Here is a 17048-nt window from a genome sequence, read left to right as displayed (position 1 = left end):
ACAGAAAAAAGAAAAGATCATTGAATCTAACCTTTGACTAAACATCTCCATGCCAACTTAACTGTATCACTAGTGCCACGTCCAGTCATTTGTTGAACACCTCCAGAGATGGTGACTCCACCACTTCCCTGGGCAGTCCATTCCAATATTTGACAACATTTTCAATGAAGAAATTCTTCACAATATCCAACCTGAACCTGCTCTGGTGCAGCTTGAGGCTCTGTCTTCTTGTCCTGTTGCTGGCTGCCTGGGAGAAGAGGCTGACCCCCACCTGGCTACAGGCTCCTTTAGATGCTTGTAGGGAGTGATGAGGTTCCCTCTGAGCCTCCTTTTCTCCAGGCCCAATATCCCCAGCTCCCTCAGCCGCTCCTCACACTCTCACTCTCACTCTCCTGACCTTTCACCAGCTCTGCTGCCTTCGCTGGGCACTTCAGCCCCTTGCAGTGAGGGGCCCAGAACTGGACACAGGATTTGAAGCGTGCCCTCACCAATGCTCAGTACAGAGGGACAATCACTGCCCTGGGCCTGCTGGCCACACTATTTGTGAAACAGGCTCTAAGTCTCAGGAAGATCCAAACAGACTGAATCTCAGTGGTAAAAAAGCAATGGAAAGTATATCTCTTTGGGCTTAAACATAAAAAGCAAGCAAAAGGATTTTAAAAATCCCCTTTATTTTGAGCAAATCAATATTTATTATACATCCATTCACACTCATTAACTCAAGTAGGCCAGTACCTAAGGTTTGCCACCAGGGGATACATCCTTTTTAAACAGTTAATGGAGTTTTAATTAATTGTGTTACCTGAAAGTACATCTTGACAAAAAGTAAGATAATTGAAATGCATTAAAAAGTGTGTTTATTCATCTGTCCAGAAATAAGCTGGAAAAGACAATGAGAACACGAAACAAAATGTTTTTTAGAATACTTGAAAAGAATGGAGAACTACTAGGAGACTTGCAAATTAGTCTACTGCTACGAATAATTGTATGCTAACAAATGCCAAAACGAACAATAATAAAACAAACCAACCGCAACCACAACAGCAAGAAAACCTCAAACCCAAAAAAACTAACTAATTTACAAATAAGAAGATAAAAAGTAGAATATCTGAATCAAATTATCAAGCATTAATACTCTATTGCTGTAAGGGAAAAATTATTTCTTTTTCTTCTGGAAAATATTTTGATTTCCCATAAAGAAGAATAAAGATATTTAAGCTTGCTTTTTTTTTTTTCCTTCAAATAGAGGTTAATTTTTCATTGTAATACTAATATTTTTTCAGGAATATATTTTCTGGGTTTTGTTTGGTTTTGGTTTTGTTTTTTTTTTAATAAAAACCTAATTTTCTATTTCAAAACAGTTTTGATAAGAATAATATGGGCTAGTGAAGCATTTTCTTTTATGATGGTTTCTGGCATTCAAGGTCAAGTTCAACTACATTAAATACAATGGCTTAAGACCAATTGCTCAGAAGCAGGAAAACAGTGACCAGAGAGCCAGTGTCCTGATTTTAAAAGTCCTGAAGCCTCATGAGATCTGTCAAGATATGCACAGATGTTGGAGCAGGGCAGAAAAGGGGAACTTTAGCCATTTTTAACCTTACAACTGGAGACTATCAAAGCCTTTTGGAAGTTTTACTTACTCTTCAATCTGTTCGTCTCTCCCCTTTTTTCCCCATGCCTGCCTATTTTTTTCATATATGTTTCTTAAAGTTAAGATTTAATTGTTTTTTCAGTAGGACAGTATTTCAGCAGTGGAGAACATATAGAGGAAAAGATGTTAACTGGTCCTTCTCTGTGTCTTTTGTGCTAGAAAGTGCTTTGTCTCCACCTCAGAACAAGAGGAAATAGAAATGTTCAGCCTGGCACAGGCAAGCTTTCGACGAACGTGCAACCAGCCATCGTGACCTACCCCTGCCCTGAAGGGCCATCTTGAACAAAAGAAATGACTTTAATCAAATCTTTCTGGGTTTAGTTCACTGAAGTCAACCTGTTGAAGACATCTTAGCCTTCCTCCATTTCTTTTCTCACAACTGCAATCTCAAATTATGCACATATTCTGTGAGACAACATAGACTCATAAAACTTTTCTCAGGTGACATGCTTAATCAAGGGTATGACTAACAGGTTCAATATCTCACAAGCAAGCTCAGCAGAAAACAAAGCTCAGTTCTGTGTTGCTAGATGGTAAGGAACATAGTGGTTCATATTAAATCCATGCCAGTATCTTGGCTGGAACAGTGGCCAACAGTGGATATCTTGGGAAGACTCCCATGACTAGAATAACCATGGAATGCTGCTCCCCAGAATACTTCCCAGCTGCTGCAGATCTGCAGGTCAAGAGGACTTTGAGCCAGCAGTGTTCACTTTATCCTCAGGGGCATATTCTGTGTGAATTTGAACCCATGGAAACTCATGCTCCCCCCAACACCCAGTGGTCAGGAATCTCACAGGTAAATGCAGAGCCCATTCCTCTGCTTTGAACAAGAGGGGCCTGATGGTTTCATTTGATGGCCCCAGTTCTTTTGCTGACACAGACTGAACAATCAGTCACTTTCTATTCTTCCTCCCCATGTCAATTGTACCTTGCTCTCCTCTCTGCTTATCAACAGAGGTGGCAGATAAAAATATAAGACAGTTGAAAGCACATCAGCCATTTACATGCCATTTCAGAAAGTGAACCCAGGGACTTTGATACATAAACCCCATTGACTTTCCATTACATTTTGTTTCCTTATCGCCCACTCTTAAAGAAATTTACTGTAGAATCTTAAGAAAATAAATCTTAGGGCAGGTTTTAAGTAGATGGTAGATATATCTGAGATATCCCATTGACATTTCTTTATACCACAATAAAGTACTTTCAACTTAAGACCTTGAAAACTGCAGAAAAATTCACCCTATCTTTTAAACATCCTATTTTATATTGCTGAGTAGAAATAAATATCCTTCCATCATCTAGTGTCTGCCACAGCAAACACCACTGCTGAGCCTGAAGTCTCAGCCTCATTGCCTAGGTCCCCTTTATATCCTTGCCACTTTCTTCAAGCACTGGAAAATGTTGACCCCATTTTTATCTGGTTTTGCATCATAGACACTGCTGGAAGAGATGAATCCTGCTGCTAATCAGTTGAATCACAATAAAAAACCACAGCAGAAGCAGTGATGGGAAAGATGAACTCCTTAGCAAAGAGGAGCTCGAGGTAAAGGAAATCCTCTCTAGTCCTTCAAAACTGATATTGATCTCCCACTGAAATCCTCACGCACATCATGAGATCTTTAGGCACTTAAACACCTGCAGGCACCTCAATTTACTGCAAATTCACCAAAATCCACTTAGACTCATGCCAAGCATGCCCAACTGTAGAAGAAATCTCTGTCTGTCTGCCTGTCTGTCTGTCTGTCCTGCTTCTCCCGAAGGGGAGAGCCCCCTGTTTGAGCTGCCACTGTGCTGTGTTTGGAGCCAGGATTTATTCAGTGCTCCCTTGTGCCAGGGTGGCCTGTGCCTTAGCCAGTTAAATTGACTGCATGTTAACTCAGCTAAATCTAATGCTTAAGTAAGTTATCTGTTGTCATGGATTTAACTGCTAACACATTTCATATTCCCTGAGGGTAGTCAAAATAGTAGAGCCTCTAAAATAGCTGAAAAGGAAAATCTCTGTATTACCTCAACCCTGAAATTTAGTCTTTGACTGACAGTATTATATACTATTTGAAGGCAATTTCTGAGCAGATAAATATTACAAAAGGGCAAGTTTCTTTCCCAGCAGAGCCACAGTGCCATGCTCCCCCATTAGCACAAATTGTCCCAGTTTTTGCCCAACAAATTGTAAAGACCAGACAATGACAACTTGCTAAAAATAAAGCTTTCATTCTGCTAAAATGCCTGATGAATAAATTTTATAGCAAGCACTGTTCTGTGGCAAGGTATATTTGTCCCTCCTCACTACATTATGAATTAAACAGAACATTAAACAGGCTGAGACTGTTTCCTTTCCCTCCCCATAAGTAGAAAGAGTAGTTACAGATTATTGAGTATCAGAGACCAAACCCACCTAAGAGTATTAAATGAGAACTAATAAAAACAGAAGTAGCACACAATTTCATCTTCATTACAGACTTTGTTTAGCCCATCCTGAATTTTCAGTATATTCTGCTCATACTAATTTCTCCTTTTTGTTGTTCCTAAGTACTAATTTCTTGGTGATGTATTTGATTTTCATTAATTTCCAAGTGTAGGCACATCTTTCCTGAAGAAATAACACTGGCAGTATTTGACATGTGAATTTGTTTACCCTAGTGAAAATGAACAAGAGAGATAATATAAGCAGACATAAGTGAGAATCTACATGTAATATGTACTTCAGTGATCTGGTGACAGACTGCTGGGACTGAATAAATTAACTCCTAATATGGTCCATTAAGACAGGTAGGTCATCTGGCAAGAGAAACTGAGAGGAACAAATCCAAAGAGACAAGATTGTTGAGGTCTGGAGAACTGGCTTTCCATCTGTTACCTGGAAATGTAGCCTGTCCTCTCTGTCACCACATTCCTGCAATATCTAACAGACAGCTTGTCTCCATTAACTACAATGCCAGTCTACCCTATTTGAATGACCAGGAAGGAGGAGGTACACAAAACCAGGAAAACAACATCAGGGATTTTCCTCCTGCTTATATATGCATTAGCATTTTCTTACTAATAAGAAACTAAGTGAAAAGAGGGGCATATGGAAGAAAAAGAATCAGACCTTTCATGTGGAATGAAATCAAATAGACCAGCCTCAGCTGACATTATTTACACAGGGAGCTGCAGCACATACGTATTACACAACACGGTTCACAAGCAAGAAAGTACTTGGATGTGTCTGTGCTATCTATGTCATTTCTAACTATTTTGAACAGCTTGAAGAGCAAGAGAAGCAGTGGTGCCCAGGATGATCTGTACTCACAGCTATCACGTTTCTGAAGTCTGAAAAGAGAGTGTAGAGACAAGGAAAGGGGAGGACTCTGTCTGGAACGATCGAACTCCTATAAAGCATCTCAAATATAGTGTCAGGGTAATTAGTAATCAATAACCTCACTAGTACTCCAAGGATTTTAGAAAGTACTCCCTCTGTGAAGAGCAAGTTGGACACAAGTAGCTGGAGGAGCCAGAAGGGGTGGTAAGCAGAGGCAGGGACTTGGTGAGAACTGTTGAGCTAAGCTCCAGGCCCAGCAGAGAATGTTGAAAGCAGCAGGCTAGCAGAGCAGAGCATTGCTACTGCCCATCCTTCCCTGTCCATGGTGCTCTCTGTGCCACACTGCACAGCCCCGACGCAAACAGTGCTGGATTTCACTTAGCCTGGACTGCTCTGCTGTCCTCCACAACTCTGGCAGGGACCTGAGGAACACATGGAGGGCTCTCTGCCTCAGAGGTCCTTCTGGACCCAGGAGCAAAAGTGCCCAGGGTGCTGCACAGCGCATGCTGTGTCACTCCTGAAGCCCCAGCAGCGCCGGCCTCTGCACAGCACAGCCTCTGTCAGCAGCGCCTGGGGGACTCCATCCCACTCCAGTGACTGAGCACAGGGAGCAGCAGGCTCCTCAGTGAGATGAGCTCACCTGGGAGCCAAGGGCTCAGCCTAGGGAAAGCCCACCCCAGCCACACAACTGGAGAGCAGCTCCCCAGAGGCACCAACATTTCACTGATTCCACCCATCTTCACAGAGCCATTTTCTCTGCATTACACTTGAAATTCAGTACATCTCAAACAAAAAGGGAAATTCACTACATCTCAAACAGAAAGGGAAAGGACATTATTTCATGTCTTCAGCCACAAACCCCAGGTTTTTGTTACATTAATGAGGCACCCAAACAACTCTTTTACTTATTGCTCCTTTATGAGCACAGATGGCCTTGGAAAACATGAACCAAATGGAAAGTGTAGATTTAACACAAAGTTTTTGACCCATACTAAATCCTATGCAAGAGCTTGAGCTTTCCAACTCAGTGGCCCAGCTTTATTTATTTATTTATTTACTTACTTTTGAAGCAATCACTGAAACATTAACTGTATTTAGGGACAGGAAAACAGAGGGGTCTCAAATGTTAGGCTTCCTCTTGCTGGCCACAAAACCACATGATGGGGGAAAAAATAGAAAACCAAAGGTTCCCTTTCTGACAGATATAAAAGCAAAAAAAGGGGATGTTAAGATGGAAATTGTAGAAAATCCTCTGGAATAGCAGAGAATAAAGAGGAGACAAAGCCGTCAACACTGAAGTTTCATTCTCCATCCTAGAGAGCTATGACATGAAATTAATTTCACTGTTGGTTCCCCACACTGACTACTGTTTTTCCAAGACATGCTAAGGACTATGAACTCAGTGAGGAAGGTTGCCCAATGGGATGCCTAAAGTAGAATCAGAGCACTCCCGATTCAAAGTGAGAGCTGCAATTTCTTTTTACTTCTTGCTCCATTTGTCTTAAAGGAGATTTACTTTCTCAGATGATTTGTTATGCAGCCTTCATTAGCGCTAAGGTGTTGCCTAAAAATTAGGAAGTACAAATTATATCACTTTAAGCTAAAGTTAGCTTAGTTTAACATCTCTTGGCAGTGCTCTAGTTGTGTACAGCAGAGGAATTTAGCACAAGTGGCTCATAATTCACATGGAGGTCAGTCTGTGATGGACAGCTCATAAACATGCAGCACACAACAGGATGACAGCATAAACCAACCCTCAAAGCCCAATTCAGCCCTTGAGCAGCCACAGAATAAGGTAAGAAAAAGAAACAAAGCTCAAATACCTTGTATCCACAATTCCCAAGGTAATTTTGCCCTTTGATAAATCCTTAATATGAAATCTTGACCACCATCTCTGCATTTCCTCTCCTTATAGCAAAGGACTATGATGGGCAGTGGAAGAAGATAAAATTCAAATAAAGCATTTGTTCCACATTATTCACTATGAAAGGGTAGAATTATTCAGCTTTCTCTTAACCAGCTTGTCCAAACCATATAACAAACACACAATAACTAACACTAAGTGTAAAATACTGCTATTTGTAAAAGGGATTAGCAATATCAGGCTTAGGGAGTCCAGCTAAGCTGAGGGTTCTTCCCAAAACAAAGAGAAATCATCTTGCTTATCTGTGTTCCCCTGGCTCTGCCAAACCAAGCACAGCCTTTGCAACCTGGATCTGTTGCTGAGCACAGCTGAAGAGGACCCCAGGCTTCAACCACCTCATTCACCAGGAAGTGATGGAAGAGATTTCCTATGTCTTTTAACATGCATTTTGAGAGATGTCTTACTACTCCAGCTGTCTGAGCTAGGGCACACTTAGGCTAATGGGCCTAAGGATGTAACAACAAAATTTGGAAAGATCACACAAAATGGGAGCAAGACAGAAACAACAGCAGGACAAAAACCTGACCAGTTGCGTGATTCACTCTTTTGATAACGTGCCTTCTACACTGGCACTATCCTGCTACAGCCTGTTTCAGGATGCAGCCCAAGTCTACCTGGAAGGGAAGCTTCCCTTTTTGGAAGGAGCAATGAAAACTGTGATTGGAGCTAGATGTCAGGGAAAGGATCCCTACGGACTTTAATAGCCTTTGGGTTCAGTTCCGAAGTGGGGTCTGGTTGGGTAGCACGCTCTCCTCGGCTAAGAGCTTCGGGTTATTTTTCTACACCTTTTAGCAGTGCCTTGGACAGTCATGAGAGCCTTGCGTTCGCCTGCACCCAGCACCGCCAGAGCCGCTGCCTAGTGTGGATGCAGAGCTGTTCCCTTCGCCCAAGTCTATCCGCGCCCGAGATCTCGCAGCCAAGGATCCTCTGCGGCCGTGCAGGGAACAATAGCGGCAGGGGAAGCCCCCTGCCGCCCGCCCCGCACGACCGCCGCTCCCGCCCGCAGCCCCGGGCGCCTCCGGCCGCTCGGCGCTCGCCCCGCGCCGCCGCAGCCGCGTTCCAGCCAGCGGCGGCGGCCTGCGGGGAGACCCCGCTCCCCGGCTCTCCGCCGCCGCCGGCAGCCATGGCAACTCCGGCCGGAGCACGGCCCGCCCGGGGAGGCAAAGTTTGCCCGCACCTGGGACCGCGCCCCTCGCACCGCGCCCGCGGCTCCGCGTCCCGCCCGCCCTCACGGGCGCAACTGCCCCGCGGGGCCGCCCGGCGCCAAGGCGCCACCTGGCGGGGCCCCGACGGACCCGCCGCTGCCCCCGCTCCCATCCCCGCCCGTCCCCGCCCGAGTCGGCGCCCGGAGCCGGACGGCGGGCGCGGTGCTTACCTTGCGCAGCATGCTGGGCGGGCAGCGCCGGGGGCCCCCCGCCGCGGCGCCGCGCTCTCCCGCCCCTCACGGCGCGGCGGCCCCTCCGTGCGCGCCGCCCGCCTGCCCGCTCTGAGCGACGGCGCAACGGCTGCGCCCGCCACGAGGCAGCGCGGCCGCGGGGGGGCCGGGAGGCGGCGGTGGGTGGGCCCGGCCCCTTCCCCGGCCACGGCCCCCGCCCGCTGCCCGGGGCCGGGGAGGGCGCCTGGCTCCGGGCGGCTCCTTGGCACGTCACGGGGGCACCCGGAGCACTGTGCAGAGCCCCCCGCGGAAAGCAGCGCGCTCGCCCCTCAGCCGCGCCGCTTTGGTCCGGGTCACGGCAGGGCAGGGCCGGGGCTGCCCCCTCTGGGGAGCGAGGAGACGGCGGAACGGATGGCTGGAGGGTCCGAGGTGCTGGATGGCTGCGTCGCCGCAGCCAGGTTCCGTGGGAAGCTGCTTGGACCACGCTGCTTTTGGTGCTTCAACCCCACGGTGCTCCAGCTTCTCGAAACGAAGCAAGTCTCACCCGAAGCAAATTACACACATTCCAGCAGCAATTTACTTTTCCTGAAAGCTGTAGTACACCATCAGAGTGACAAGCTGTTCCCAAGTTAAAAAAGAATCCGATCTCGGAAGGTATTTATTGTTAATTATCACACACTTTCTGTAATAATGTTAAATGTAAGAATGCAGAGCTCCCGCTGTCGGGTGTGTGGAGGCGAATCATAGCATGTTACACTTTGCACACACACCCCGGGTGAGCCTGTGTGCCGAGCAGCCAAACGCGGAGCAGCAGGTCGTGCTGTGGCTCGGGAGGACAGGACTGACCACACATTGCAGATTCTGAAGGATGTCGCTTATCTTAGGGCAACCCATATTTCAAGTTTTCTCTGTGTCGTGGTACATTCTTCAAGTAACTTTTCATGAAACCTCAGTCCTGTGAGCGTATAGCAACCCACAGAAATTAATTTCTAGCAAGATAGTGAATAAATAAAAAGCAGACAAGTTAGAGAAAACTGTCATCACATTTACACTTGAACTTAGTTTGACAGGAGCAGTTTAGCTGAAGCAAGAGAAACTGGCAGATTAGTATTAAGTTTGTAAGTTTGTGTCATGGAGAGCAGCAAGCCAAGACCACTTGGCCATCAAATTTTGGCCATCATGTTTGTGATGCTGAGTTAAATGTTGCTGCTTTTGATCTTGTGGTAGGTTTATGGTGTCACCCAGCACAATGTTGCCTTGAGGTGCTCAAATGGTGGGGTTGTCACTTGAGTGGACTGTGCATGACTAGCAGTTTGCTTTCCTGGTTATGGTCAGTGTCAGCTACTTGGCTAAGATTTGCTGTACTCCTTTTAGCATGTTGATGTGTGTCTCCTGATGCTGGTTGTTAGGTACTTCTGCTCTCTTAGGTCTGATTGTACAGACTTCAGTAGCGCTCCTATTCACTTGCTCAGGTTGCCTCTTCCCTTTCTTTTGTCTCCTGAAAATGAAAAACCCTGAGTTTTGTCAAGATGTCCATATTACAGGTACAGTAGGATGTTCTCAGAGTCACTGTAGATGACTATGCACAGAAACCAGCAGTGTTTCCAAGAATACTGCCTGCTACAGTCATTAACTCTTCTTGGCCACTACCCAGTGTAAAATGCTGAGACACATCCCTCTTCATGTACCTGCTGTCACTCCAGCTGTGACAGACTCTTACACAGATTTCCCTTCTTCCAGACATTCCTCTCTTGCATGAGGTTTGATTGTGTAAGCTTGATACAACTACTAGCTTACTAATAAGTGAAATGGGATAATAACAAAGAATAAGAACATCAGCAATAATCCTAGACCATAGACATAGGGGAATCTTCTCTGGGTACTTAGCTTGTTTTCTCTGTAGTTACACTCAGGAAAATATACGTGCTCTGAAATCACTTCTTTTCTGAAGAAAATCTCAGTGTGTGGTTAAAAAAGAGTTGAAATCTTGAGATTTAGGTGTTGCAGTGCTAAAATTACATGTATGGGGTTCTTAGAGTACTCCAAACATCAGTGCTTGGTACCTTTATTAGTAGGATTCAATACTTTGGAACAGGTTTCCTCTCCTGATAAGCCAGAAACTATCCAAAGTCAGCAACAGAAAGAGATTTTTCAGAGAACAACCTCCTTGGGACACCTAACAACAGGTTGTGGAAGTCTGGTTCCCAACTCAAGGCCAGAGCTTCCATCTTCTCAGTTCAGGGCTGAGCCATTTGCCCTGGAGATGGATCCTGGTGTCCAAGGCTGTGTTAGATAACTTACCTCAGTGCATGTTTTTAAATTACTTTCTCGTAACAGCTCTGTCTCCTTGCACTGCTGACCTCTGCATTTTTTTTTCTGGAGCTGTAAAAATTTAAGTACATCCCTTTATTTTGAAAACATAAGCATTTTAAGATAGATGAAAAGTTTGGAATCCAGACCTATCGAGAAATGTGGTGGGTAGGGATTTTTGATACAACTCCAGGCCATCTGGCCAAACAGCAGCAAATAATTGAATTTACTGACTTGTCTTGTCTGAGATAACATCATTTCAGGGCCTCAGGACTGCTTGTGTTTCCACTCTTTCATCCTATCACTGTGGTTTTGGGGTTTGTGGTGTTTTTTGCTGATTTTTATCAGTTGATATGACTGGACATAGCCCTTGGCACCCACGTTCTCCTGCCCCTCTGCTGCTGTAACTTCATGTTCCTCCTCAGTACATCAGTCTGTGTGCCCCTTTTCTCTCACAGTTTTAGCCCACTTACCATGCTTGTTCAATACCAGACATCTTCAGAGGAAGTCTGAACACAAAGCAATGTGTGATTTTGTGGAATTGATCCACTGTCTGCAGGAACAGACCCTCTACAAAAACATACTCCCTCCTCCAAAAGCTCTCTCATAAAAATAATGACCGATGAGCATTGTACAATTATTTTCAAGCTTGTTTTGACAAAGCCATGTTTGTTTGCTTATCTTTAAAGAGCTTTAGCCACATGCAATAATGCCACTTAATCAGAATATGACTGGTGGGAATTCCACCCCATGCTGGACAGCTCAGATGAAATCTGGATAACTGGAGAACAACCGGCATTCAGCATGAACACACCTGCTTCTTATTTCCTCTGACTTTCACTCATGTGTTTTGGTGTCTTCCTTCCACAAAACTTCTCAAATCAATCTGTCTGCATTTCCTTCCCTCCAAAAAGCTTTAGGTAACAGTTTGCTGCCTTCTCATATTTGGGTAATTTTACAGTTTTACATTACCAGTTGAATGATGCTACACTACAGTGCTCTCAACTTGTTCCCACTAAGGAATTTGCCAATAACACCAACTTTTTGTTATTTTTAATGTCATACTTTGCTTATCAGTGTCCAAAGCCAAACATGAAGAAAAGGTGATGCAGTTTCCCATTAAGGTATCACTAATATAATATACCATTCTTAAAATACTCTAACAATTCCTCTATGTGTGCATTTTGTTGGCAGTTTTGTCCTTCTGGAGGAATTAATCATTTTTTCCTGGACGAAACCACTGTGCTTCTGACATGTACTGTCCCATCAAGCTGTTTATCTGCCAAAGTGAAATCCTGGATAAATACATGGAATCTTCCAGTTCTGCCTGAACAAGACTTGTGCTGATTGAGAGGTTCTGTCTGGAGAAACATAGCTGGATGGCAGCCAGAGAGGTAGGGCTAGTTTGTATCATCTTCCCTAAAGACTACTACAAACTTCTTCTGCCCTGTCCTTATTTTCCAGTTTTTCACAAATGAACCAAAAATCCTGAAGCAAAATACATTCCTTGTCTTGTCCTTCTGTCATTGAAGTCCAGTTCCCACAAAAATAACCCCTGCTACTGTTTGATCCACATTTACAGGGTGAGAAAACCCAGAACATAAATTACTTTTATCCTCCAATCTTTGTCCAGTGGTGTCGTCCCTCAGCAGCTCCTTCTATTGGGAAAGACTTTTTTTTCCTTCATCCTATCTGCAAGAATCCAGCAGCCCATCCCCTGAGGCTGCCCCACCTCTCTGAGGTACAACCTCCCACTTGTTTTACTCTTCCTCAGCCTGTCAGCCAGTTCCTTCCACACATCTTGCTCAGCGCTGTTGACTCCACTGAAAGTAAAAGAACTCTTACAAAAGTGACATCTGAGCTTTGGGCTGACTGGTTTACTTAAAGTTCTGGTGTCCAGACAACTGATGGTACAGAGCATTCTACGAGAGCAGTTCAAGGGGTGCCCTGGAGCACATCTAATATCACCAGGCTCCAGTTTCACATATGTGAATATAAAGATTTTAATTTTTTTCCCCCTCTGGTGTTTATGGAATAATTCTGTCAGATGCAAAAATGAAATTGTAGAGTACAACCTGCTCTTTAAAGGCAGCATGTTTGAAATGCCTGTAGCCAGCCTCATTTCTGCAGGTTTGGATGCAAAATGTTGCTATGGGAACAAAACCATCTCTCCACCCAATCAGCTGAAGCAAGAGGTGGGGTTTTTTTAAATAATGAGATAGTCTTTATCTGCCCTTCACCTAACCAGTCAACAGAAGAATGAGAACAACGATTTTCACAGCCAAACCATGGAAAATGTGACTCACTGCCAGAAAAACCATATGAGCTTCTTAGGTTTGGGAGATTGACGTCTTATTGTAGAACATGAACAGACAATAAGACAAACTGACAAATCAATCTCATTTGACAGTGCAATCAAGGAAAGAAATGGGTGTGAAACTGTTCAAATCTAACTAAACCTTGCTTTAGGAGGGAAAGCTTGAAGAGGTCTTCAAAGGCATTGAAAGAGGAATAGTGCTAAGAGAGGAAAAGACTTTACATGGTTGCGTGATTGCCTCCTTTACCCTGCACGCATGTTGAGGCTGGGTTTATGTGGTGATTTTGTCTTCCATGAGCCCACCCCACCACAGGAGTGTCCAGGGTGTTCTCACACAAGCTACACCCTGGTAGCCTGCAAGAGCCACAGTCAGCATTGACTTCCCTCAGTGACCAATGGGACGAGGCCTGGGTGTGCTCTGTCAAGTCCTTCACAGTGGACTCTGGCATTCATCTCTTCATTAATGTTTTCATTCAGTCAAGGTGAGCCAGAGACCTTCATCCATGGCAAATTAAAATTTACATAACCTAGTTTGATCCTGTCTTGTCTGGAATGATGTATTAGTTCTCTGTCTCTGCTAAGGTTTAGCAACATATTTAACTACAGTGAGCATTTACTTCTCCTGCTTCTTGTCTGTAAGCAGAGAAGATATTGCCAAAAAAACCCCAACTGAAACAGATCAGTAATTTTGGGATAGTTTTCAGACTAATTCTGTTTGTTGACAGTGATTTTTTAAAACTTTCACATGAGGGGAAAGTAGTAGTAGTAGTAGTAATAATAATAATAATAATAATTATATAATAATAATAATAATAATAATAATAATAATAATAATAATAATAATAATAATAATAATAATAATAATAATAATTTTGTTTTTAAAATGTTTTAGAATCTGACTAGCCATTTCATGAATGGGAATAAAGTCAGTCTTTATTAATGAATGATTGAACTGTCAATCTTCACTCCTTCTTAGTTATTAAAATGAATAAAAGCATACCCTTACCAATCTTGGATTCTGTACTCATGTCACGCTGTCTCTCTCCTCCAGGAGACGTCAATTTAAAGTGATGAGACAGCTCACAGAAGAAAGGAAGTAGCTGTCTGCTCACAAGGCCCATAATAGAAACAAAATAACACTATATGCACAAATACAAAATGAAATGTGAGCATCAACCCAGTTACTTTCTTCATACTAAATGTAGGAAAATGGTCTGTCCTTTGTCATTAAAATCTGGGAGGTACATGATCTTGTTGCTGCCTGTATGAACATTTCCACCTATATTTACTCAAGGAATTTGACTGTAACTGTAAAAATTTGGTGTTATTCATTGTTCAAAAAGCAAAAGAATTGGCTCATCCTTGCTAAACAGTGTGCTACCACAATTGTGGTATGACTGTTGGCTTGGTGTGATTTTAGCTGTTGTGTTCAGGTTCATTGAAAAGCACTTCATGTTTTCACTTTTCAGATAGCTATTCAGTTGCTTTTGCAACTACTAGTGATTCATACATCTAATAATTTTTCATACACAAAGCCAAATCCTGCTATTATTTAGTAAGGCTTGTGTTCTCATTGAAGGCAGTCCAGATTCATCACACCAGGACATTATGCTGATAGCATTGGCTGAGACAAATACAAAGCTTCTTATGTGGGAGTGAATTCAGGATCTTGTTAGATCCCCAAATATCTCAAGTCAAAATAAGATTGCCATATTTAAAACTCAATAGATTGTGTGTTTGCTGTGCCTGCAGAAGAGGGAAATACTACAATATAGCCCTTTCAGCCTCTATAGAGAATGGGAAATTCTAAGAGCTCCATTAGAGATGCCTCATGCCTTCCTCAATCATCTCTGCTGCGTTTGGCTGGAATAGAGTTGATTTTCTCCATAGTAGCTGGTATAGGGCTGGGAACAGTGCTGGTAACACAGGGATGTTATAGCTATTGTTGGTCAATGATCACACAGCATCAGGGCCTTTTCTGCTGCTCACCCCACCCCAGCAGAGAGAGGGCTGGGGGAGCACAAGGAGTTGGGAGGGAACACAGCTGGGACAGCTGACCCAGCTGAACACAGGGATTTTCCACACCATATGGCATTGTACTCAGTATATCAATCTGGGGCAAGAAGGAGGAAGCAGGGGACATTCAGAGATGGCATTCATCTTCCAAGCCCCTGTTCTGTGTGATGGAGCCCTGCTCTCCTGTAAGGCTGATGCCAGCCCACGGGAAGCACCGAATTAATTCCTTTTTTGCTTTGCTCACATGTATGGTTTTTGCTTTCCCTATTAAACTGTTTTTATGTCAGCTCATGAGTTTTTCAAGCTGTTACCTTCTGATTCTCTCCCTGATCTCACCAGAAGTGAGCGAGCGAGCGGCTGAGCAGGGCTCAGTTGCCGGCTGGGGTTAAACCACAACATCATCATTAAAAAACTCATACATTGACAAGCATATGTTTGTGTTCCCTCACCTATGAACTCAGAGCCAGCGGCCAGCAGCAGCAGGGGAAGCAAGAGAGGTCCCAGTAGTGCCAGCTGGACTGACTTAGCTAATGAAGTGAGCATAAACAGCAAACATCCATCATCATAAATTATCCTCCAAGCCCCCTTTCACATCCAGTCATCTCCTCGCATCTAATGCTTTTTAGACACCCTGTGACATCCGTGGCCTGAATCCTGCAAATGACTAGACTGAGTAGGAAATGTGCTCTGTAAACATGCTGCTCATTACAGCTATTTTACCTACTGCCAGATGGATTGATTTGAAATGCTTTATTGCTTACTCACCCTTTTGTGTATTTGAATTAGAAGAGTTAACAAATTGTCTAATAATCAGGAATCGAGTGCTTCAGGCCAGCAAAGATTATTAAACTGCCTTTTCTGCTCTATAGGCTGTTGCAGGGGAGCTGAAAATTTTACATGGGGGTATTTTTATCTGAACAGAGTTTGGCTTGGTTAAACAAGCTGCACATTGCAAATAAAACCTGTACTTCAAGACTATTAGTAGGAAAAACAAATATGAAAAGATTGTAGCTTATTAATTGGCTATGGTGTTGTTGTTTTGATATATTTTAAACAACAGATAAAGAGCACTAGAAAGATAGATCTTAGTTAAAGAACTCAACTGGGACATAAAAAAGTTGGTATTAGAAAGATATTTATTTTTTCCCAGAAAAAACAATGGTAGCAAACATGTATTCATTCGGTATCACTATTTCAACATGATCCAGTACTCATGAGATCAAGCTTATTTCAGTGATGGTGTTAGTATCAGTATGCAGCACTTACTAGTAAAGGAAATCCAGACCACAAGAACCAGAGAAGCATGTATTTTAAAGCACATGAGTAAGCTTAAGGAGCAAAAACCTACTGAAAGGAATAAAATATCCCAGTCAGGTAGAGCAGAGCAGAGCCGAGTTAATGGAAATACATTATCCTATGGCTGAAGAAACAAGCTCAGCCAGACCTTATGCTCCCCTCCAACATTTTCATGTAATGATGGCAGGTAGCTACTCTGCTACCCACAAGATTAGCTGTATCTAACTTCACTGAACTCAGCACACCGAGCTGCATTTGTAGCAATTTCAGTAATTGCCATCTGGTTCAAGTCTGTAAATTTTCTAAAAGATACAAAAATGTGTTTGCATTTGAGTTTACCTGCTGCATAGATACAGTTATTCTCCCCCCAGCTGCTACAAAAATAAGCCCAGCTTTTCCCAGAGTTGGCTAACTCAGATACAGAGCTGGTGCATCCAGGAAATATTTTCCATCTTGAACTGCAGTGACATTTGAGAATGCCTGCCCTCTGGAAGCTGCCTGGCCTGTAGATCTTTTATCAAACTGGGGTTTGCCTTCACTTTTGCATTCTGAGTGTACAGAACTTTTGATTTTATTTAAATGAACAGATATTAGTCCTGACTCAGGACAGCATTAAATAATATCCTTAATCACTTTCTTTTGGTGGTTAAAATTTACTGTGTGTTGAAATGCTTTCTTGCACTGACTCCATACAGGGCGAGACTGTTCTGAAATTACTTACGGTCATTCTTAGCATTGCTTTCCACTGCCTCTGCAGAAGAAATGCAATTTGGAAGTGTCATTCACTGTATTCCTTCCCAATCCACTAGCAGTATCTTCTCCACATGAAGGGTATTTTGAGGAGCAGAT

At 43.5% G+C, this 17048-nt stretch overlaps 1 protein-coding gene across 1 annotated transcript in view; it reads right to left on the bottom strand.

Moving 5' to 3' along the window:
• TMCC3 (transmembrane and coiled-coil domain family 3) overlaps positions 1 to 8295 on the bottom strand; it is a 132848-nt gene extending 124553 nt beyond the window's left edge. The window contains exon 1 of the mRNA XM_066550149.1: positions 8261 to 8295. Within this exon, the coding sequence (XP_066406246.1) occupies positions 8261 to 8272 (12 nt within the window). The 5' untranslated portion in view covers positions 8273 to 8295. The remainder of the gene's footprint in view (positions 1 to 8260) is intronic.
• Positions 8296 to 17048: the final 8753 nt, after the last annotated feature.

This window comes from Molothrus aeneus, chromosome 5 (assembly GCF_037042795.1).
Source record: "Molothrus aeneus isolate 106 chromosome 5, BPBGC_Maene_1.0, whole genome shotgun sequence".
Taxonomy (NCBI): domain Eukaryota; kingdom Metazoa; phylum Chordata; class Aves; order Passeriformes; family Icteridae; genus Molothrus; species Molothrus aeneus.
Note: the sequence above shows the minus strand (reverse complement) of the source record. Positions and strands in the feature narration are given on the sequence as shown.